At 45.1% G+C, this 24,471-nt stretch overlaps 1 protein-coding gene and 1 long non-coding RNA gene across 2 annotated transcripts in view; both read right to left on the bottom strand.

The window, feature by feature from the left end:
- SGPP2 (sphingosine-1-phosphate phosphatase 2) overlaps window positions 1–9,950 on the bottom strand; it is a 38,045-nt gene extending 28,095 nt beyond the window's left edge. Inside the window, exon 1 of the mRNA XM_075157625.1 lies at window positions 9,694–9,950. Within this exon, the coding sequence (XP_075013726.1) occupies window positions 9,694–9,906 (213 nt within the window). The 5' untranslated portion in view covers window positions 9,907–9,950. The remainder of the gene's footprint in view (window positions 1–9,693) is intronic.
- A 9,851-nt stretch (window positions 9,951–19,801) lies between these two features.
- LOC142085566 (uncharacterized) lies at window positions 19,802–24,471 on the bottom strand. Its single transcript, XR_012674765.1, has 3 exons — window positions 24,159–24,471; window positions 23,464–23,559; window positions 19,802–21,005 (listed from the first exon to the last, which is right to left on the bottom strand). It is a non-coding gene; the product is annotated as an uncharacterized LOC142085566 (long non-coding RNA).

Below are 24,471 nucleotides of genomic sequence, written 5' to 3'. Positions count from 1 at the left end.
CTCGCAGGGCGGGGTTGGGGGCACTGGACCAGCGGAGAGGGCGGAGGCAGCAAGGGAGGGATGCAGATACATGGAAGAAATTGCAGAGTTGTCAAAGGCAGCAGCACGCAGAGCCTACAAAACGCACAGAACGAGCCCCAAGGCATGAAAAGCTTACCTAACCAAGCTCATATATGTATGTGCAGCTTCCCGCTCTGCTCAAGCACTTTTAATCAGGTAATTATTTTCCTTTTCTTCCCCCTACCTCCCGCCCCCAATGTGATGCAGCCAGTTAACACGAGTTGTCCAGGTTTATACAGCATCCTTGTTGTTGGAGAGACACCTAGAGCTAACTGAAACCTGAGAAACGTGAGGATGGAGACAAACAGAAATCATGAGAAAAACCCTCCTTCAACGCTATAAAGTTCTGACCAGCTCTGCTATTAGCAGGAAGGGCTTGTTGACTACTACGCAAATACGCGATGTCCAACTCGCAGTGTTGCGCATGCATTTATAGTGGCATGCACTAATGGCATAATGGTCAGGGACATGGCCTTGAGTCAGGATGCAGGAGCAAGACAATCTCTGCATGAAAAGTAACAACGTGTGAGCTTCAAGCCAGACAACCATAACAGTAGTCTCAGGCATGGAACAAGCAGCGAATCTAAAAATCAGGTAGCATTTCAGTAGTTTCTTAATTCATTCAAAGCACCAAAAAAGGCCATTACGTAAAGCTCTCAGCAAGGCACTTCAGCAGAGCAGAGCAGTGTCGCACAGCCAGCAGCGCCAGGGACGGCTGGAAGCTGTCAGCCTGAAATGGGCCAGGCTTTGCAGGACCAAAGGTTGGGACCAGTCAAGTGGGAAATGGGAAAGGTGTGTCCAGGACTCCCACCAGTGCTGCCACGCTGGGCACAATGCCCAATCGATGTCGCACCATTCATCACATCTTACATCGGTGCGTCTTCATCCAAAGTTTCCCCTCCAGTCTGTAAAGGGTGGTCAGCTGAGACAGACACACACCCCTGCACGATCAACACACACTCAGCACGCCGCAGCTAGGACGGGACATAGCTAAGACACCTCAGTTTATCCCTGAAGATCTCATTTTTTAATCTTCAGATTATTTTCCCTTCCACTCTGATTAGTACTTAGGAGGTAGACTGAATTATAGGTTATATTTCTGTACATTGCTCTTGAAGTAACATAATTAGCCCTCATTCCTTCTGTTGAAAGAACACAGGTAGATGTACCAGAATCTGCCAAGTCATTTAAATATAAAGTGGAATAAAATAAGACTAGAGTTGACAGAGCACTTGCTTAGGCAATTAATAGGAAGAATCAATGAAGGAAAAAATTGATTATGTCGTCTTCCTAAAAGAAAGCCTTCTTAATCAAAAAAAGAATAAAGAAAAGCCCATAATTCTCTGTCAGAGACATAGGGGAATGGCTGCTAACGAGATCGAGGTTGCTTGTGAAGGACCATGCCTGCAGTCGGCTGGAAGGACAGCCTCGTGTTTCCTGAAAGACAGCCTAACCGAAGTCTAGTCCAGCTTGTCCACCAAGGACGGACAGTTTACACTCCCATCACTCCGACAGAAGTTTGTCTAACCTGTCCTTACCGATGCCGACGGTGGAGGCTCCACTGCTTGCTCCAGGCGATCTCCGTGTGCTTTGCTCTCCCTGACACCTAGCCTGAAACTTTCTTACTGTAATTTAAACCTATGACTGTATTTTTATCTGCTGCAGACAAGGAACAAATTGTTTCCTTCCTCTGAAGGCTGACACGGGAGAAGCTTGGTACAAGCATTCAAAAAGGACATAACTGTCCTCTCTTCCACTGCTTAATCGCCTGGTATTTCTTACAGAAGATATTTTGCATTTTACAGACACAGCACGTAACATGCCTGCCTTGAATTACAGTGCCCAAAGATCAGACATGACACAGTAATGCTGAAGGAATAGTCCTCCATAGTTTCATTCATTTTGCAGGCTGTTTTCAGAACAGCATGCCACCATTGAACCATGCTCAACCTGTGATCTCCTCTAATAATTTTTTTCTCCATGAAAGCACTAAAGCCTATGGTTTCCCATTCTGTAGTTGAGTATTTATTACACCTGCTTGTTCAATATGTAGCTGCACCTATTGAATAAAGCCAGTTTTGAACCACACCTTCAACTTGACAAGACTATTTGATTTCTGTTCTCGTCCTCCAGCCTACCCACAGCTCCTCCTAAATTCATCTCAGAGACAGCATGCCTCTCACACCTACATTTCCAGCTAGTTACTTCCATATGACCATGAAACCTATTCAGAAGAGCCTCTGAACTCATTGCTTTCCCTCAAAAGGTGTTCTTCCTCGCAGGCCATTCGACTTCATATAGTCCTTTCTTAGCAGATGCCTGGAGAGTTGACATCCATGATTCCTGCTGGCTCATATGCTTTGGAGCTTGTGCTAGGTGCTAGTAAAAATGCAAGATCATCTGATCTTCTCCACACAGTGGTCTCATGGTATCAGAATGATCTTTCAGCCCTTTTCTTCCAATATCATTCAGAGAAACCCAAAGAGATCTACCCTCCACCACGGTCTTCAGACTCGTGAGCAAACACCTATACACACATCCCTGACACGGAAGGTAATGCCTTTGTCTTTATCTCCTTGCATGCTCTTTATGGAAAGTTGTCCCTCTCGTGGCCATTCCAGCCACCTGAGTAACTCCTCAGATGGCCAGTTCTTACACTTTTGGTTTTAATCACTGATGAGTGTCAACAGCAGTTTCCCGCCAAGAAAGCCGCACAACACCAGCGCGAGTAGGGCTGCGTGCGTCTGCTTCTTGATGAGCGCTGTGAGGCGCTCACCTCCTTCATCCTCTCCGCAAGCGACCGGCCCTGCTTTGCCAGCCAGGGGTTAGGCAGGTTGGACACGGCTCTCTCAGGTGCCCCCGACAAAAGCGGTGGTGAGCTTCCCAGGCGCTTCGGCATCCTCCTACGTTCCAGGAAGCACTGGCTGATTTGTGCAATACGGAAGTAACAGGGCAAGAGAGAGGCAGGAGAGGGAAGGGCAGAAGGAAAAGGCTTCCTTCCTCCCTGATTTACAGTGGGAGAACAGGTTTGTTTAATTGCATTTTAATTCCTGAGAATTAGATTGCAATTTTGTGAGGTGCACCACGGAGCCTACGCCTGAAAGTGTCTGAGGAAGTCATTTTAAGGGTTAGGTAGCTGCAATGTTTGTGGACAGAGCAGGGAAAAAACTTCAGTTAAGAAGCAGAGAAAGTAAATTACAGACAGCTCAGAAGGACAGAGACTCCTGCTTTGAAACAGAGATCAAAAAAATTCCTCTGAAACTCAACCATATTTCATATCTCCAAAGGTTGAGTGTTACTAAAAGCGTTTTTGGATAGAAGAAGGGTGCGTCACACAACAACAGTTTTCAAACCGCGCAGCATTAGTCGGCCACCCTGCCCACACGCCAGCTCCCTGCGAGCGCCACCACCTCGTATTTTTGACTTCCTGCCAAAACACATGAGTCAGAGCGTTACTAGGACCTGCGTGGCTGCTAGATACCCAGGCTGCTCTCCAGACGTCTAGAGAAAGAAGAGTGCAAAGCCCCTCAATTTGCTTTTCCCCCAGCATGCCTGCGTTTGGGGACCTCCCCGCTGATGGCAGCCTAACCCAACAGAAGCATACAGGAATGGCCAAATGACCAAGGACTTCAATATTATGTTTCTTTTCAGAGCAAAAAGCTTCTTCTCGTCTTAAGACTTGGTTTTATAAATAAACTATAGCCTGGAAATTTGACACCATAGATTAGTCACATATATCTACTCAGCAGCATCATGAACCCAGAAGTCAGCCTGCTTCTGCGCAAAGATCATTTCCACAGTAGAGGTCTATTTTGAGAGGCACGGAGCAGCAAGGCTTCTGGAAGATAAATGGGCAGAGTAACACCATACCATTTTCAGACAACTAAATTATTATTTTTTTTTAATCTGTTATAATCAAGCAACAGCACCGGGAGAAGTGACTGCTTCCCCAGCAGGTAGTTCCAGGATTCAAGCCAAAGAGCAGTTTCCTAAGCCGACTAAGGCTTCAAGTTAACTATCCCTGCAGATATGCCAGTCCCCGGTAGATGTGCTCCTGGAAGGCAGAGACCACTGTAAACAGGAAGGGACACGGTGTTCAAATTGCAGCCGTGACTAGAGAGGCATGCTGAGGACACCCCACCAGCCAGCCCACCCCTGGGGACGAGAGCCGTAGATAAGATGTTCTCAATTCACTTGCTGCCTCATTATTAGTGGCAATTAGTGCAGGCCATGCCAATGTCAGCTCTGTTTCTGATGCAGAAACACACAAGGAGACCAACAGGTGTCCCGATGTCACCAACACGCGCTGTTCAAGAAGACGGCCAGGATCTCTTACGCCACTGAACAAGCGACTCTGTGGCTGAAGCCCCCTTGGCAGCCCAGCAGCCTCCACGCGCCAGCGCAGCTCGGCACAGCGCTGCTGGCACTGCTCGGCACAGCGCTTGCAAGGTTTAATGCTTCAAAGCTGTGCCAGGTCTCTATTCACCCTGGCACCTCACAGGTAGGGGTGACATTGGCATCACAGCCACCCTGCCGTACATATCCCCTTCTCCTCCCTAGACCCCTCCTACAGTGTTTTGCTGATTCTGCCCTCTGCTTCATGCCATACATCCTGGTCCACGGGCCTTATATCTGTCAGGGAACAGGTTCCTCGCTGCTAATGCCTCTGAGCCCTTTCCCATGTCTGACACCCTTCTCCTGGAAAATACAGCATCTCGACGCCCTCCCTTTGCACAGAGAAATGTCAACAGGGAACACTGAAGGCAATACATACTAATTAAACTGGTTAGCATAAGTAAGCAGGTATAATTATGTCAAGTCGAGCTAGCTGCAGAGGGGATAACAACGACCTGGTCTGCTGTTACAGAATGACCGCACAGCTTCGTGCGTACCAGAACTGGCAGGCTCAGGGAACTCTATTAGCAGTAGCTTGCAACAGCCAGTTGTCTTCAAAAGGAAGGATTAAACATACTTTTTTTTTTTTACATCTAATAATAAATTTTCACAAAGATAGTAATACAATAAAATAGTAATAAATTAGCAATGTAACCCTATATTAAAGTATTCACGTAGCTCTGAATCTAGACCAATAGCAGTTTACCTTGGAAAAATAAGTTACAGGTGCTAACTATGCTGAACTGATATGAAGCCCTAAAAAGCAGGAACTTGAATAGCTATTTTAAATAAAAATCTCATGGTTTAGACAACACTACCTGTACATTCTAGACCTCAGATTTACTTGCCATAGCAGTCAAGAGTCACCTTCCATTGCCCAGATGACCCATAAATATTCCCTGCAGAGCATATACATGAGATAAAGAAAAAGAACTGGCTGTCCAAAGGAATTTTCCAGGGAGAACAGATTTCCTCCGGCTCCTCGCTCATTAAACCTACCCCTGTTCTCCAGAGACCCAAAGGAGAAAAATGACAGCAGATGAGCTTTTATTCTTCTGGTTGATATCTGAACTAATGGCCTAAGACATTCAGCAGAATTATAAAACAGTAAATGGCTCACCTCCAAGTACCGGAATTAATACTAGGATCCCGACAGCTCTTCACCATGAGGTCCAGCAGCCTCCAAAAAGATGACTCAGGCTGTGAGCCAGGAAGCACCTAATCATCGGCATAACAACTCGGGCTCCTGGCGCAGCCCCTCGCATGCCCCCTGCACCCATCTCGCCAGCAGCAGCTTCCGCAGCAGTAGGCACCACACAGCCACCCAGGATACCTAGTACAACCAGCGAGTGAAGTTTCACAAACTTTTATGAGCATCAGGTCTTTCTGCAGCAAGATCTAGACACTGGTAACAAACGGCAGGGGCCTAGCTTTGCTGCATGTTCTCCAGAGGAGACACTGGTCTTCTCGCTGAAGAGCAGCAAACCCAGCACTAACAGATCTACACAGCGTTGCCACACACTACTTGAATCTTGGATGTGACTGTACTGTCATCTTCCAAAGGACCATCACTCATAAGGCTGGCCAAAACCATCCGATGAAACCATCTTGTTCATACAGACTAACAACGTACCAGCTTCTTTCCGTGGGAACCTTAAAACAAAAATCGGACACGTGCAAGACAGGCAAGTCCCTCGGCCACCACACCGGGTAGGGGAGAGCTGAACACGAAGTACCAGAGCAGCGGGAGCGATGCTGAGGAACGTGAGCCTCATGCTCAGCCCATTGAAATCAGAAACTGGATCTCATGTTTCTCCAGCTGCAGCTCCAAACGGAGGAACTTCCAAAAGTTCAGCTATATTCTCTAGGAGAACGAAGCCCTAGCACTGGAGGCAGAAATGCCTTGCTGCCAGCTCTCCTAACGGCACTCGTGGGCTTTTCTTACAAGGGTTTGTCTCACCTGCTGAACCTACCTCAGCTACTGTCAACTTACTGCTGGGTAGAAAGGGAAACAATGTGAAACCGAGTAAGCCAGTAATATGATTTAAAAAGGAAAAGCAAGACTCTGAGGCTGATGCAAAACTCTATTGCGAGGGAACACCACAGAAGAGAGACTGACTCAAGCTCTAGAGCAAGTCTACTTCAAGTTACCAGACATCCCATCACAGCAAAAGCAGTGCTGTCATCTATGTCTTGCCAATAATTAACTACATTTTTGGGGATTGCAATACATCTGAGATGGATGTGCAGTTTTTACCTACCACATCTGTTACCATCACCTTGCTGTTATCCCGGTTATTAGCCTCCTCACCTAAGGCACGAGCAAGAACTATACAACCACTACACATGATCGGGCAGTTTGTAAACATTGCACCAGTTCGGAGCAGTTCTGACAGTTAAGGTATAACTAAGGTAAATATGAACTGTACTCTCTCAAAGGCAGAAAGATAGATCTCAAGAGATGATAAAGCATCCGGGAAAAGGAAGAGTGGAGAAAAACAAACAAATCTCTACAGAGAACTTGGAATAAGAGATTTTTTTTTTCTTTGTTCCCTCCATCAGGAGGTTACAGATAAGCAGAGCTCTACTTTTTAAACATATGTAACATTTATTTGGCCACTCACTAAAAAACTGGACAAGTCTTCAGAAAGTTAGTATTTTTAAGTGTGCAACTCAAGGACTTCATACAGAGCATCAGGAAAAGATATCTTCCAAAGCAGTTTCAGAAATAAATTCCCTGCAAAACAAAGTAATATTAGAAAGGAGTGCAGAAAACAAAGAAGTATTAGCTAGAGACAGGATAATTACAAGAAGTTACTGTCTTGTCTTCCATAGTAATAAAATCCAAAGGTTCCTTCACTAAAAGCCCATGGGTTCAATATTAAGTCCAAGCCAGGACATAAATCCAGCTAGCGCATTGGACTAGCACATTTTGTATCATCCTCGGATACCTGAGTTTTCACTTGAAGTATTAAAAAGTGTTTCTAAGTGATCTGGTAAGCAAGAGAACATCAAGAACATGGGCTAAGCAACTGATTCAATATTTAAGAAACACATGCAGCCCTCGCTGTCACATCTAAGCATTTCATTCCTTGTCTCGTCATCTCAGCAGCTCCTGTGGGGCAGACAGGACTGAATTACAAAGATTCAGAAATACAGCCACTCATTGCACTGCCGACCACTGTAATGAGACCCTGCTGACTTTTTTTTTTTTAAAAAAACCACATATAATCTGCAGGTTATACATAAAAGATGACACTGATGCATCACGAGTAGCACTGCTGGCAACAAATGCATGCAGGTAATTAAAGGCCTCCTTCTCCCAGATCATGAGCTGTCTTGTCTTGTTACCCTCCTGAGGGATCCCCCCTTCTCTCCATGCAGTATGGCATCCATCCCTATCAGGTGTGTCCATCCCCTCCCAAACCACCACCAGCTGGTAGTCCTCAGCTCCCTTTCCCCAGAGTCCCTCCAGCTGGGCCACCTCAGCACACAATCCGGCACACGTCAGATGCGGGGGCCTGAGAGCTGGCACAGAAGAAAGGGGAATGTCCTAGGGAGAGGGAGCTGTGGCAGCCCCAGCATCTGGCCAACCATTCCCATCTTCTTCACTCAAGCACTCAATTATACATTCTGTTTTCACAGGTATAACCTACTGATCATTCAAGAACTTACATAGGAGAACCTGAAAGCTTTTAAGGCTACTGCATTATGACAGTAAACACAAAGTAATATAACCTCCTAAAAACCTTCTGTCCTGATAGTAGAGACTTTGAAAGCCCCAAACTTCAGAAAGGGCAACCCCAGTTCATTTAGCAACAGAGCAGCGAGTATGTTTTTTTGGCATAAGGAAGATCCAAATTCACTTTCTGCATCTTCTGGCAGGTTGCAGAAGACCCTTTTTGTATAAATCGATTTTCACAGCAGCAGAGAGAGTCTATCTTTGTAATTCTAGCACTTCACTGAAACATTGGTCAAGCCATTACTCCAATCTCCATTTGCTTTGGATTTGAACCCAACTTTTGCATGTTTCAGAAGTGAGTGTCCAAATTATGTGGAAACAAGCTCTTCTGCTTTTATCTCTAGGTCTCATGAAGTCTTACCCAGGATATATTCACCCTTCAGTAAAGGTAGTTGTTTCTTATTTTGTGAAACCCAAAATAATTGCTCCAGATGAAGTGAATAGCTCCTTTCATGGAGTAAGTAGTGAAAACAAATCTTTTAGTGAATTATCTGCATAATTTATTGAAAATAGTTTACTGTAGTTCAAAAGTGAACAGACTGAAGGCCTACCTCAGTTTTCCTTATCTTCTAATTGAGAAAGAGTCAAACAGTGGCTGATGAGGAATTTTAGATGCTTGAAATGGGAAACCAAGCGCTAGATGTAGAACAGGGAAGGGTAAAATAGTATGAGAGGGGAGGAGTGGTAGAGTTGTGGCGTTCACGCCTGGCCTGTGTTTATTTTGCAGGTAGAGTTTGGAAGACCATTATCACACCTCCTTTCCAAAAGGCACCACAAAGTGATCTGCTAATGAATTAAAGTCATTACAGTAGGAGAAAAAGCAGGTCATCCAACCTGTACACATCGGTTGCGTCATGCCCTTCCCTGTTCCCTTCAGATACACAACTGAATTACAGACCGTGCCATAAAACGCCGTGACCTGCTTGCCCAGAGGGAAGCGCAAGGAGCGCGGCCTATCTCCATCTCCCCAGCTGCAATAAACAGAAATGAAGCAGCGATGGCACAGCTACAGGCAGAGCCCCTCGCCTGGGCCGAGCCTCATCCCATGCGAGACCAGCAAGAAGCCGTGGGCCGGGGAAGAGCCGCCGGATAGGGAGATCCGCGCCAAACGGAGCTGCGCTCCCAGCCGCTGCCCACGGGAAAACGTGCACCCCGGGATGAGGCTGCGCTGCTGCAGAGCTCCTCCAGGCACCGCGGCAGGCGGACCCCCACTCACACCGATTTTCTCATGTCGGGGGCGCCAGCGATGGCGGGCAAGCGGGGAACCCCAGAAACGCCTGCCTGCCGGGGCCGGGATGATGCCGGGCTGCGGCCCCGCGCAGCGCTCCCCGGCACCGGCGCCCACTCGCAGCCCGGCCCCTCCGTCCCTCCTCCCGCTCCCTCGCCCGGGCAGGCGGCAGGATGGGGGGGACCCCCGGGGAGCTCCGGTGCGCACGGCCGCGGGGGGCGGCTCTGCTGAGTCACGGCCGGGCCCGGCCGCCCCCCGCGGCACTCACCTGCGGGCCGCGGCCGCTCCGCACCCCGTTGGGGGGGCCGCGGCCGGCGGCTGCCGGGCGACGCTGCGCGCCCGCGCCGTTGCAGGCGCCGCCGTCCCGGGCCCCCTCCGCGGGGTCGCCGCCGCCCTCCTCGCCGGCGGGGAAGAGCCCGCAGCAGCGCTGGAAGCGCGCCACGGGCTGGGAGCTGCGCAGGGTGCCCAGCAGGCGGGCCATGCTGCCGGCAGCCTCCGCGCTGCGCTCCGCGCCGCGCAGCCCCGACCCGCGCAGCGCCCCGGCGGCCGCGGGGCCGCGGGCAGGTGCGCCCCGCCCCGCCCCGCCCCGCCCGCCAGGTGCGCCCGCCCCCCGCCCCGGGCGCCCTCCGCCCCGCCCCGCCCCGCCCCACCCGCACAGGTGCGGCGCCCCGCCCGGGAGCGCCCCCTGCCGGCCGGGCCGTGCGCCCCCCCCTCCCCCCCCCGGTGCCCCACCCGGCGGCGGGAGGAAACGCAGCGAGTTCCTCTTTTTTGTCATTTTTCCTCCCATGGCGATCCTGATAAAAACCGTATAGAATCACCTTGAGGCAGACCAGCCCACTTTCTCAACCTACAGGTAAAACGCCCTGAACCTCACCAAGAGCTTCGGGATTTCCCTGGAAAACACTTAAACATGGGTGCCATGAAAAGGCAGCGCGGAGGACTGGAGGGGAGAGCCCCTTCCCTCCCCAGGCTAGCACCCACACTACCGCTCCTCCGGACGGAAGGGCTGCCTGGGCTCGTCTCCCATCAGTGCCCCTCTTGGGTGTAAAACGTACCCTGGGCTGGCCCCAGTTTCATTTTGTCCCGTCTTGGAGCCAGCATTTATTTTTTCTCCTGAATATTTACATATATATATTGTATACATACACATGTACCCATACACACATAAGCATACATCTCTGTTCTCTCCCTTAAATACAGCTATGGAGTTTCCCATAGAAAGAGAGAAGTTATCACCTGGAAGATACACCTGCAGCTCTGGGGCTGCAAAACTTGCCACGGATGATACTTGCTGATGATTTCTGCTCATGAAACGTTAAGGACCTTAGTTTTGTTGGTGTATTTGATTTTTTAGGACAGCCCATTTCTATCCCCAGAAATATATTTTGTACAAAGATTGCAAAATTATCATTTGCTCAGTGCAAATTCATTACTTTTTTCCCCCTCTCAAATACCCCAAATTATCCAGGATTGCATCCCGGCTTTTTTTTCTAGAGCCCTTGAAAACCAAAGCCATCTCCTTTGCTTTTTAGAAAGTTGGTTTGTCCCTGTGCCATTGCTTGTGCTGGCTGCGGGAGTTCCTCACCCAGCCCCTGCGAGTGCCCGCGCCCTCGAGCTGGCAGGGTCATCTCCTCACCCAGCCCCAGCTCGGGCCAGGCCAGCTCCATGGCCATGGGCAGTGTGGCCTCCGCGAGGAACGACAAGGATGGGTCTCCTTCACTCCCATCCGGAGTCTAGGGCAGACTCCATAGATCCCATCTAATTGTTTTGTGTGATTCATTTTCTTTTATCTTCTCAAAAGGTAATCTTCAATCATTCGAGGTTTGCCCAACCACAGCTCCAGGTGATACCATGTTTCAAGTGCTTTCCTCATCGCTTGTGCGCGCACGCACTCATCCACGGCCGTGATGACAGGGTTGCAGCTCGCTTGTTGGCAGAACCAGTTCACGCAGGCTGAGGAGGGAGGCTGCCCGTTCCGGCTTGGTTATATGTTTATATTGTTTACTTGCAGGAATTATTCATTGTTTGCTCCTGGTTTTGTTTTTTAATGGATGTATAATTTATTAGGTGCACTCATAAGTATCTGGGAAGCTTTTCTGTTCTTTTTCCTCTTTCTTGGATATGCAAAACATCCACAAGTGTGGAATTTCAATTAAACATTGCATTTAAATTGCTTAATTCCTTCTACATAGACTGACTTCAGTAGAGCTGGATGAGAGATGAGTTTAGTCCATAGTTCCTTCATGGTTATTTTCATTGTATACAGGAAGAGTCTTCAAAACTATTTCATTCTTATTTTATCCACCTATATGACAACGCGTACAAGAGTTTTCAACATGTTAATTTGAAGCGTAAAATTACAGGCCCAGCGGTGCGGCGGGGAGTTTTGCCGTTGATGCCGGTGAGATAGGATCTTATTCAGAGACACAGCGTAAAGCAGGAAAGCAGGAATGAAAGTGCATGGCCGGGGCCATCACTCTATAGGTATTTTAAAACATCTCTTTGTCAACCACAAGTCAATATTTATCTGATCTGCCTACATACTTGTGTCTACCCATTGTCATTATAATACTTCCCAAGTATTAAAATAGAACTAACAATTCGTAGCCAGCTTCTACCTAATTCTTCTTCAGGCAAACTTAGGCTAGTGGGAGTGTGCTCAGTGAGGACATCAACATCCAGCTGATAAGAATTCAGGATGACTGAGATTTTTTTTCCAAACTTACTCTAAATCTAATAGAGCCCAAAAAAAGGAAAAAGAAAGGGGGGTGGGGTGGAATTTCCACCTATTGTTAATTTTAATCTGCCTTGTCCATGTCTTTGAGCACTCCAGCTCTTAGTTTGTCTTTATTCACTAAGGCTTCCAAGAAAGCCAAAGGGGGGGGGAGGATTTACTTTTAAGAATTTACCATTTTCTTGACATTAGCTTAATACAGCTGTGACTTTAGATTGGGTTAGTAGATTATTTTAGCAGAGGCATCCATGCAGAACAACCGCATGCAGTTTTACCCCCCTATTTCCTTAGGCTAGCTTGAGTAGCAAAGCATTAGACAAAGCCAGGCCTAAGAGACCTTCCTACTGCTATGGGGCATGGGGAACACCAGACTAAGCAAGCCCTCTTGATTTACGGGGGAATCAGCACGCAGATAAAAACCCCTGGGGAATGGGAGAAAAAGCAGGGCCAGAATCACAGCATCATTGAAAAAAAATGCAAACTGGGTTTGAAACGTGCCAGATCTGCAGGAACTTTAAGCATCCCTTCAGTCAAGACTGCAGTGACCCTTTGTCTCTGCAAAATAAGGCTGCGTGTGGAAAGGATGCTGCCTGTAATTCCTAGCTTAGAAATGAGCTGACGCTAATTAGGTTGGAGGTGTGGGGGCATTTTACAAAGGTGCTTGGGGGCCCAGGGGTGCAACTATCCAGCAAAAGGGGTTTGTGGGAATGCCTGGAGAGGCCAGATGCCAAACACTCATTGAATCAACACGAGCAATTATAGGTGGTACGTAAGCTGATGATGGAAGTTTGTGACCCCTTTTTTGCTAAAGAAAGTGAAGGGATTTGTGAAAGTTATGTTCCTAACAGAGACTGATATCTGGAATGAAAGAAACATTTCAGTTTGGCATTCATTGGCAACAGGGCACAAAGTTTTCATGAAAGAAAACTCATTGATGGCTTTTGGACATTTTCTTAGGAAGAGAATGCTCAATCTGATCACTCTGCCTCTGCCATCTCCCCTCAACCAATTTTTGAACCACCTGGCAAATTCAAACCACGTTCATCATGGGAGCAGAGGTTTCCACAGACTTGCACTCCTGCAGTTTTAGGGAGAAATGGCAGTGGAATAGCGGACAGAGACACAATTAGGGCTGCCTGATGGCCCCGCTCAGGACACGCTTATCTCCAGGTGTGCTGCTGGCAATTCCACCTCTTGCCTGTCCGGTACCTAACAGATATGGGCACGGCTGCGGGATACAGCAGCGTGGTTTTGGGGGACCGGGAAGAGGGAAATAGAGATACTTCCAGGATCGAATAAAGGATCGTAGGAAGGACTGTAGCACATCAGTGGGAGGTGTGCGGGCCACAAAGAGGATGGAGGGTTTGACGAGAGAACCAAGGGCAGAAGACTGACTATTGCAGTGGAAAGTGCCTAGTAACGTGGAATAAAAATCTATAGGAAGCTTGTTTTATCATTTGCACTGCTTACGGAACAACTTGTTTGTTCTTGTTCAAAGCAAGAGTATGAATCATTCCTCTTTCTATTCCTCTTGTAGAACAATGCTCTAATCGCCTTTTCCTGAGACCTACCTCACATTACCTCTGATGGCCAAGAAAAATACTCAGGATTTGGCTCCTTGAAAGATTTGCTTTAGAAAATAAAAAACAAAATAAAAAACAAAGTAAAACAAAAAATTCAAGAACTGTCCCACACTTTGTATGCCCCATACAGATTTTCTGACATTTAGAAAGGTAGTTTTCTGTAAAACCAGTGGAAGCAGCATCACTGCAAAGGACTGGACGAGCAGCATTCTGAGAGGGTTTAAAAGAAGCTATTTATAAACTGTCCAGCTGCAAAAAACATTTTTAAAGCTTTAACTGGTGAAACTATCTCATCTAGGGCCAAAATATCTCACTAACAGCTGGTCAGCATTCATTTTCACAAGGGAAGAAAATCACCTCTGGGCTGAGGATAAGCATGAAAGATGAGAATACAAAGGATAACTTTTGAGAAAGCTGAAAATAGTGCCTTGCGCTGAAGGCATTTCCTTAACAACAACGGGTGTCACTGTCATGACGCTGGATCATTTTGCCTCCAGCATCAACAAAGCTAAGAGCGAAGTACAAATTCTATGACTGGGGATGGATAACGATGCTAGGAGAACACAGCTCGGTTTTCGGATGCCAGCGTGAGTTTGCAATCCTGACAGCCAGTCAAGTCTTGTTTTGACTCGTAAGCCAAGGGAATGGGTCTGAAGGAGCAAATATGAACATAACTTTTCCAGTCACTCTACAGACAACAACCACGTTTCACTGTGGAGGATCGTACTTAGAGTTACTTCAGCTGATAGCCCTTTCAGCCAGCGGCGGGTTATTAGTTACACACACAAATGTCGGAACTGCATTTCCAAACAAAAAAACCACAGAGATGAGGTGAACATGGACAAACTGAAGCCTCCACTGAAATGCCATAGAGTAGGCGCAGAGCCACTGCATTATGAGATGTCTCTGGTACCAGGGGAAAAGGACTTACTAATATCACCAATCCCTAGAAGGATGATGAAGATTTAACAAGGTAGAGCTACAAACATCAGCATGGTGTGACCTGGGACCGCAGAGCGTGACGGTGGGATGTGGGCTGTGCCAGAGGGAGGGGACTCAACTTACGGTTTGGTGCAATCCCTCTTCTTCACCATTTGAAGACAATTAGGGCTAGACACAGAAATCCTTTGGCCATGCAGTGAAGACAGAAATCCCACCAACTCATCAGCATTATGGCACATTGTATTTAAACGGGTTTTGGACAAATTTTCTTTCCCAGCTTCATCCCATATGGTTTTTTTCTCTCTTCAGTCATTTTCTCAATGTACTTTAGAGCCCAACTCATACTTTCATCTTCCTTCACCATTTTTTGGCAATTTGAGTTTTTCACTGTTTATATTGCGGAAGAAACTATTAAAATTTGTGTGTTTTTAATACAAAAAGTTCCAAGTACTCTTTTTATAAGATTCTTGATTTTTTGTTTTATTTGGTTGACACATTACTGAACACATTATTTTGGATCTAAGATTTTTGTACTGAATGTCAGACCCAACCACCCACTAACCTCACAGGGAACAAAAAGGAGCTTTCTCAGCTTGGGTGGGAAAACTGAAGATTGTGAAGTAAGGTGAAGAGATGGCAAAGTTCTGTAGAAGGTGCCCTTAGAAACCAATGCATGCGAGACTACAGTTTTCACAGCACTTGAATCTTTTGCTTTTGCATATCTTATCTAATGCATATCAAAGCTCAAATAAAACCCATTTTGAAGAATTTTCTGAAAAAAAATTGTTTGCAACACAGGTCAATAAAGAACGAATCACAAAGTTTCACCAGGCTTTGCTCTGCAGCAGTAGGAATGGTCTTGTGTCTGCAATGTAAAGCCATGAATAGGTACCATTCTCATTGAATCTCTCCCAGATTTGATCTCCATTTGAGACGTAACAACATAAACCAGCTTGATTTTGCACAGCAGGAGTCCACACAGCTGTAATGGGCCTCAAGCCTGCATGTTTTGTGTGCCTTTTCTGACTATGAGAAAATGTTTTCTATGCAAATAACTTCTTTAGTTTAACTGAGCAGTATAGCAAGATTGGAACATGTTTCTGTAATACCTCAGCAGTCTTCAATGCACTGAACACATAGCTGATTGTCTTTGCACAGATGGTTTTAAAAATGTAAAGCTCCAGCACACAGCATGTGCTAAATATATCAGTCCTTTAAGGTCCTAACTGCTCATCAACTCCCATAACTTTAGGCATGGAAAAAATGGAATTGTAGACCCGTGATTTTATAATTCTCCCATAATTTTATTATAAAAACCTTATTTTATATATATGGTCATATTTCCAGTTTTAGAGAATATAAGTACATCAGCAAAGTGAATTTTAGAACTTGGAAAGATGAAAGTATCTCCAAAAACTGCGAGAAAGGGAAAGTGCTGAAGCTGCGGCTGCTGTCTTGGGTAGGAATAATTAACTTTTCTGTTTGCAGTGTAAGTAACCAGATAATGCTATGTAATTGCTTATGATTTGCATTGCTTGAAATGGTATTGCTAATTTCCAGTGATGATTAGCATGTCATTTAAATAATTATTCTGCACCATATCATTTGGACACTTCAATTGCACGCACATCTACTGTGAAATTCCTAGAGGTGTTCTCAACCTTTCGAGTTATTTGTAGGCTATTCCATACCTTGGCTGTTTCAGCGTTTTGGGAAATAACAGCAGAAGAGAAATTAATAATGCTGTGTTTAAATATCAAATTTACTCCCTAAGAATTTTTAAAAGCTTGACTTTCACACCCGTTGACCTGTCTGATTTTATTTCTAATACTGTATCTTAGCCCTCTGGAAAAAATGTCTGATTGTCTCAACAGTGGTCTAGACCTAAAATGGTGAAAACTTCTCTTTCTCTGGGTTGAGTTTTGCCTTGATGCACTTGAAACCACGGAAAGGGTTTCTAGCACTTTTTAGGGCGGCTCCCACGCTGCTGTCTGGTGCGTCTCTGCTTGTAGCAGCCAGTGCCTGGACTGAAGGTCTGACACAAAGACAAGGGAATTCAGCAGCCTCTGTAAATCAGCCCTGTAAAAGCATCTGGGAGGGTCTTTGCTGGTGTGACCAGCTCCTATGTCGTTATAACCAGCTCCCCTGGAAATGGTCCGTCTGATAGTACACCTTTGCTACAGAGACGGGGGCACTGCTGGAAGGGCTCAGCGGAACAAACATCCTTTCTCTTTGCTTGTTTTATTCTGAGACATCTCTTGGCATGCTCTCTTGAATAAACCCTCATTCAGCGCATGGAAAAATGGTGACAACGTGGCAGTTCTTGGGTAACTGTTATCGAACGCAGCCAAGTGCCGGGTCCTGCACTTCGGCCACAACAACCCCGGGCAACGCTACAGGCTTGGGGAAGAGTGGCTGGAAAGCTGCCCAGAGGAAAAGGACCTGGGGGTGCTGATTGACAGCCGGCTGAACATGAGCCGGCAGTGTGCTCAGGTGGCCAAGAAGGCCAACGGCATCCTGGCCTGTATCAGAAATAGTGTGGCCAGCAGGAGTAAGGAGGTGATCGTGCCCCTGTACTTGGCACTGGTGAGGCCGCACCTCAGTTCTGGGCCCCTCACTACAAGAAGGACATTGAGGTGCTGGAGTGTCCAGAGAAGGGCAACAAAGCTGGTGAAGAGTCTAAAACACAAGTTTTATGAGGAGCGGCTGAGGGAACTGGGGTTGTTTGGTCTGGAGAAGAGGAGGCTGAGGGGAGACCTCATCGCGCTCTACAACTACCTGAAAGGAGGTTGTAGCGACGTGGGTGTTGGTCTCTTCTGCCAAGTAACTAGTGATAGGACGAGAGGAAATGGCCTCAAGTTGCGCCAAGGGAGGTTTAGACTGGACATTAGGAGAAATTTCTTCACTGAAAGAGTGGTCAGGCCTTGGAACAGGCTGCCCAGGGAAGTGGTGGAGTCTCCATCCCTGGAAGTATTTAAAAGACGTGTAGATGAGGCCCTTACGGACATGGTGTAGTGGGTATGGTGGTGTTGAGTTGATGGTTGGACACGATGATCTTAGAGGTCTTTTCCAACCTTAATGATTCTATGATTCTATGATTCTATGATTCTAAATGTTTATCGCTGCATTATGACAGCATGAGTCACTGCTGTCAAACACTTCTTAGGAATGCAACAGACTGAGGGTATTTTTCTTTCCTCTAAACTCTGTTTATTTGCGGTGTGGAGCTGGGCACTGCCAGTGCAGGTTAACTTGGCCATCAGGATTGTTCAGTTCCTGCAGAGACTCAGCCGACACAAAGCATCCTGAGAAGGGCAACAGTGGCTTTTGTTGGGAGCTGCTCACTTTTTAATTCTTTTTTTTCAGGTAATTTATGAGTTTCAACAAGAAGTCTGTTCAGGATTTAACAGTCCAGAGAAGGAAGAAAAGTGGGAGTGGAAAATGAGCAATGAAATGGGTTGAGGCTAGTGCAGCCAGTTCATACATTTATTTTATCTTTAGTTCATAGATTTACTTTGTTTGTATGCATGAACTTTGGGTAACTAACACTTTTTAACCTATTAAAAAATATACACTCAGTTGATCCATTCAACTCTGAAGAGCTTCGAAATTCTCTACTTTTCATTCTACTGCCACCCACATTACAGATGTCATCCTAAAACCATAAATAGCTCTTGGGTTTTTTGCTTTATTTCTACTATTTACATGACAAACCTTAATGTCATTGATCCTATTTTAAAGACAGCAAAAAATCCCACACCCATATGTCAATGTTTTAACATTGATTGACTGGCAGTAAACCAAGATGGATACATATGTACATTTTTTATGGTATAGTAGATAGAAACAATCATTAGGAGGTCTGACAGCGTTTGCCTTGATTCATTAGAAATAATACAAGTCATCCACTTCAAACACTGGAAGCCATGAGATTAACTGTACAGGGCAGTAAAAAAAAAAACATTTTATATTCTGGGAATTTGCCCCAATTCTAGCAATTAATATTCAGCTACTGATGAAGCAAGGGTACTGCCATTTTTACATATGGGTAAGGGAAGTTGAGGTTACCCCTTGTTCCAGGTGTGACCGCCACATTTCCAGAGCCTCCGCCTGTCCTGTCCCAGCTCTTTGAAGCAGTTTGCAACTCCTTAAAAAGGTGGCCATTTTCAGACCGGGGTAAGGAAGGAAGAAAAAGGGATCCATAAGCAAGACAGAAATATAGGGCTACCCTGCACTTACGGACCTCTTTGTGAATTCAGACACAGGCAGACCGAGGAGATGTCTTGCCTGGGCGGCTCCCTCATCCCTCTTCAGAATGGAGTCATCATTGATCCTTCACCTCTAATAACTCATAGTAGGAGTGATTTTCTACTATGCCTCACTCTCAGAGCAAACATTTTGCTGTTGAAATGTATTTAAATATCACCAAATGGCAGGCATTTTCAATATTTTTTGCAGGAGAGAAACATGGCCATACTCTGTCATCTCCCTTCAATGCAAACTCTATCAACTGTCTGTATGGCTATTTTAATAATCCTTATTTTTAACTATTTTAGCAAAAATATTTCCTCTGCATCAAATTGTGGAATATCAGATGTCATCCGAGAGGCGACCAATCACACCTGACAGGAGCTGCTGCACCCTCTGAGTGGGAGGGTGGATGTTACGGCAGCATTTACAGTGCTACAGCCTGACCTTGCACGGCCCTCGCATGGACACTGTGCAGGTCAACAAGGCTTGAGACATCCATTAATCGTTTTAGAGAAGACATCCATGCCCACTCTGTTATCTCTATTTATTTGTGCTCATTTGGGGAATATGCATTCTTTTGAAAGACAATGGCAGCACCTACAGAGCTTCTAACTAGGATTGTTCACCATCCACCATGGATCATCCATCTGGTTGGCAGCTTTCCTGGCAATGGCTGAAGAGAAAATAATGTTTTAACTCCCTTCCTTAGTGGTTATGAGGTCTCTAGCAGTGCAACAGCTGAGAGAAGTTGCATTCCTTGGGTGCTTTCTTGCATTAGCATCTACAAATCCGAACCACAACTATAACTCAATGTCCATGCTTCTAGCAGAATTAATATAGAAACTTTGGATGAGCTTCTGAAATTTTATTTGAAGCCTCAGACAGTCAAAGAGACAAGATATAGAAATAAATAAAACAAAAATATTGATCTAAATACATTGGGTAAAAATATTTCTCTGAGATTACGGGATGAGGTTTTTGAGGGCAGAAGTGTTTCCAGAGACCTGAAGTGGCCCTACGAAAATTTCTCCCAAATATGGTATTTTTCTCTCTACACAAAAAACAGTCAGTATAGATCACATCTCCCAGAATGAGATATATGATGATTTCTAGCATGAAGAATGAATTGCCTCTTCTGCTGTTGATAAAATCATCCCAAGGTCTCTTTTAAAGTAACTGCCAAACCAAGCTTGTTTTTCACTGATTTTATAATCTGCATATGAAAGACTTGATCTGGAATGGGACCTCAGCCTGGCTCCCGATTATATTCCCTCAGGTCTAAAAGTGGAAAAATTATGCACGCAGGGCCTGATTCTGTACTCGCTAAGGAAGGTGCAACTAGGGCAACTGCAATGAATCCAGTGGAATTCTTCCAAATTGGCATTCACTAGTGGGAGTATAAATTTAGTCCACATTTTTGTGGGGAAAACAGTTGTGAACAAAAAAATGGCAATTTAATCCATTTTCAATTATTCTTACTCATAAAACTCAGGAACCATATACTCTTCAATTAAAGTAATTTAGATTTCAAATTAGGATGAAGGAATCTCTTTCTTGACTCAGCTAGAACCGCATTTTTAGCTAATTGGAGAGTTTTCTCTCCAAATGTAACATCCTGAGTTCTCACCCCCACCAGAAAGACATCCCAGTTGTTAGTTGTTTTTGTTCCAAAATATTTAATATCTAATCAACCCATTAGAAACAAGCTTCTCATCTTCCTTTCCAATATTATGAAAATGAGTGGGCCAGCAGAACAGACTATACAGCAGGAGTATGCCAAGTAACAAATCAGATATCCCTTTCCTTCTAGAGTTACAGTCACCCTCGGCGGGGCGAGTTTAGAAGTTGGCAGCAACCCTTTTGGCAGTCTCCATCCCCTTGTAATGCTGGAGATCCGTTCCCTGTGTCTGAGTCGCTTGGCTTGTTCAGCAGAGTCAATTAGACCGCTATTGTACCCCCTCTAAGCTGCCTCTTCTGGAGGTTGTGGAGTCCTGGTCCGTTGGGTTTCCTTCGTAAGGAAGCTCTTCCCAATCCCTGGTCCGTCTTGCTCTTTCCTGAACATTTTCCTTCCTAGAGAAGAGGCACCAGAGCGCACACAGTGCTCAGTATGTGATTGTTAGAGTGGCAAAACGATGTTTTCTCTTTTGGTCTACGATTGTTCCTAATTTACCCCTAACACTTGGTTTGCTTTTCGGACTGATACCTCTTTTAAAAGCAGAGGCTGGGCTCCTCCTGCAGAGACCCAAGTAGGGAATGCAGAGGCTTCCAAGAGGTGAGGAGAGCAGGGCGTGGTGGGGGTAGCACACAGCCTCTGCCACTCCGGAGGCAACCCAATTTCTGTGTCCCCTTACAAGCTACCTGAGCTCAGGTGAAGTTTATGAAGTTTCTTCTCCCTTATGTAGGCACTTCTTGAGCACAAAGCTGAAATAAATCTACAATAGAAAATAATACTATTTGAAACTAACCTCGAGCCCAGAGAAATTTATAGAAATGGTCCCTTAGGCTTCAGCTAGCTATAAATCAGGTTTTAGGTTCACATCAAGTGATTTTAAAATTTGTTATTTCTTGTGAGAAGATGTTAAAGTTTGTCTAAAAAAAAAGAAACTCCCATGTGCTCACTTGAGCTCAAAACAAACAAAAAGACCCCAATTTTAATATCTGAATATATGCAATAGTATGAATGCAAAAATCCCCAAACCCTTCATCTGTTTCTCATTCTGAAGAAAATTGATTTAAGCACATATACATAATATTGTGGTCTGAGCAATAGTAGTTGTTTCCAAGCTGTCTTAAAAAAATATGTCCCTGTCATTATCAAGGATAAAAACTTGTCCCCTTTGAAGCTGATGAAAAAATTCTTACCAGCTTCACTGGATCAGGATTTTACTTCAGAGATAACCATCCCTATTTTAACTCAACGTTACCAATGATATGCTGTAATAAAAGCAGTAACTGAAATGCGTACTGTGTGTTTTAAGCAGAGCTCCCAAAGCACTAAATAATCTTTTAAAGTGATTCCATATAGGAATAGCTTTTCTTAGTACAATGCAAGGACAATTTTGATAGCAGAAAGTAACTGCCCAAGAGCAAATAGCCATGCTGGTATTCACTAATTACTCTAATCATCATTATTAGTAATTATTAATTTTGGCTATATTTTCCCACAGGGCCAGCATAGCCATAACACTTAGTTAATTTTAAGCCCCAAGGTGCCACATGAGACACAGCAGTCCCGCATCCCAAAACGCCCTGCTCCGCAGAGATCTGTCTCCTTGCCGAGGCTGCTGAGGCAGCATGCTGCACCAAGCAAGCCCAAACAGGCTCTGCCAACCCCACACTGGCACCGAAATCAGCATCCAGTGTCGAATTCAATTTTCACTATTCCTGTGACGTGCAGAAAACAGTGCTGGCCAAAACAAAGGACTTCTCAGAGTTTCTCTCTCTTTTTCTCTTTTTAGCTTGGTCCTTTTTGAAAAAACAACGGTTAAATCAGTGCAATTCCTGGATTCTTTTCTCAATTATATCATCAGCAAAGGGTTTGAAGAAGTGCAATTTGCTTAGTAGAAGGTAAATAGTATAAAAATACATTTGTTCCTAAAGCTGCAACCAACCTGGAAGACTGCACCAATTTAAATACTGTTTTCTATGAGCTTAATTAAATCCCTGCAAATACCCAGGGCAGATCTGCCCTAACACAGAAACACAGTTCCTGCTTCAGGGAGCCGTTAATAAAGCGCCATACGCTAGTGAGATGCGGGCTCCTTTGGCTGTGCTTTGCTGTACCGCACAGCCCGAGGGACCCAAGGGGTGCACAGCTCTGGAGCCCAAGCGGTTGATCTTGATACTCCGATTAGCTAGATTAAACGTAGATCTGCACGGGTAATATTGAAGTCACCTCTGCCTGAACTGCAGAGTTAGCCCAGTTCTGCCATCAGTTAAATAACATTTCTGAGATGGGTTTGCTCTGGATAGCAAGTCTGTGGTGATGCTCCTTGTTGCTGTTAAACCTTGGCTATTTGAGAAGAATATTGCTCTAAGGGACACAACCTCACAATTTTAAATGGTTCCTCATCTTTTCTGAACCAAAGCTCGTAATGCAGTTACCTGTTTGGGACATGCGGAAAACACAGGGTTATGGAAAATAAAGGGATGGGAATAATGAGAAATTATTCCCACCAGAAATGATGTAGTCCTCCCCAGCTTTAATCCCGCGTCCCTCACCCTTTTATTGCCATTAAACCTGTTGCACAATTTGGCATCAGACTGATGCCAACGAGGGTGTGTCTGTGCTTGGGGCTTCAGGACAACACTGAGAAAGAAACTTAAAGAGCAGCTTAAAGCTTAACCTAGAAGAAAAGAGAAAGCAGAGACCTCACCAGCAGAGGTGAGTGGTCAGTGAAAGCAGTCTTTCACACATTCCTCACTGCCTGAGGCAACTGAAGCAGGACTGTATTTAGCAGCTACAACACAATAAAGTGTATTTTTGGGGGAGTGGGGTGTGAAATATGGTACCTTTGCATCTATTTACCTCTGCATCTTTCCTATTACATGCATTAAGAGAACAACACATTTTGTATATGGCTGTGACTGACGTGGAATCCTTCTTCTCTCCTTTTTCAGCTCCCTGAAATAGCCCGCAAATATTATGGAAAATTAACATTCCTTTCTGTACTGAATGCAATAGACCGCGCATGCAATAGTTTTTACAGTAGTTCCAAGACAGAAAAGACTAAAAAGCACTTTAATTATAAATTATTCAGAAATACATTATATGAAATAAAATGTTAACGTGAAGAAAGCAGAAGATGACGTTGCAGCATCCTACAATACAATGATAGGGCATAAAAATAACGCACAGCTTTTGCCACCCCTCAAAAGTGAGGGGAAATGGGGTTGGAGGAGGAAACTTGTGTAAATGAATTTGAATGGAAGGATGGAAAAGCAAGAGAGTTCTCTTTTTCCAAATATTTACCAAATGAGCTCTAGGCTTAGTTACTTAATGCACTCTAGAAAGTCATACAATAAGCAGACTTTTATAGAAGTAAAAAACTGCTGATATTAAAATATTGTCAAAAAGCTTCTGATGTCAACCATAATAGTATATTAAACCACAAGGACTTATCTGAAGAGCAGTCTGACTTTGCATCAGTCCCAAACAAGCTTCTAAACCATTGAAATATATAGAAAACATAAGCACAAAAAAGGGGGAGTTAACTTTTTTACCGTGAATGGGCTGGCATCCGATCCATTCCTGTCCTGTGCATCCATCAGAGAGAACTTTCTTCCTACCTGTAAATAAAAAGCAAGACGTCAAATTTCATTAAACATACCTATTGTACAGCAACACGGAAATTCTGAAGAATTAAACCAGCTAAACAAGACATTATTGCTGCAGGGATGTATGCCAGCATGTCCCTTGTGAAAAACATGAGGATTCTTCTGGCGTTTTGGGCTTGGTTCATCAGTGAGTTCATTTTACACTGTTACAGCTCTTCTAAGATCAACTCTTACACCAGCATAAAACTGGCATGCTGCA

Source organism: Calonectris borealis, chromosome 9 (assembly GCF_964195595.1).
Source record: "Calonectris borealis chromosome 9, bCalBor7.hap1.2, whole genome shotgun sequence".
In the NCBI taxonomy this organism is placed as follows: Eukaryota; Metazoa; Chordata; class Aves; order Procellariiformes; family Procellariidae; genus Calonectris; species Calonectris borealis.
The sequence above is the reverse complement of the archived record's forward strand: the minus strand, read 5'-3'. Positions and strand labels throughout refer to the sequence as shown.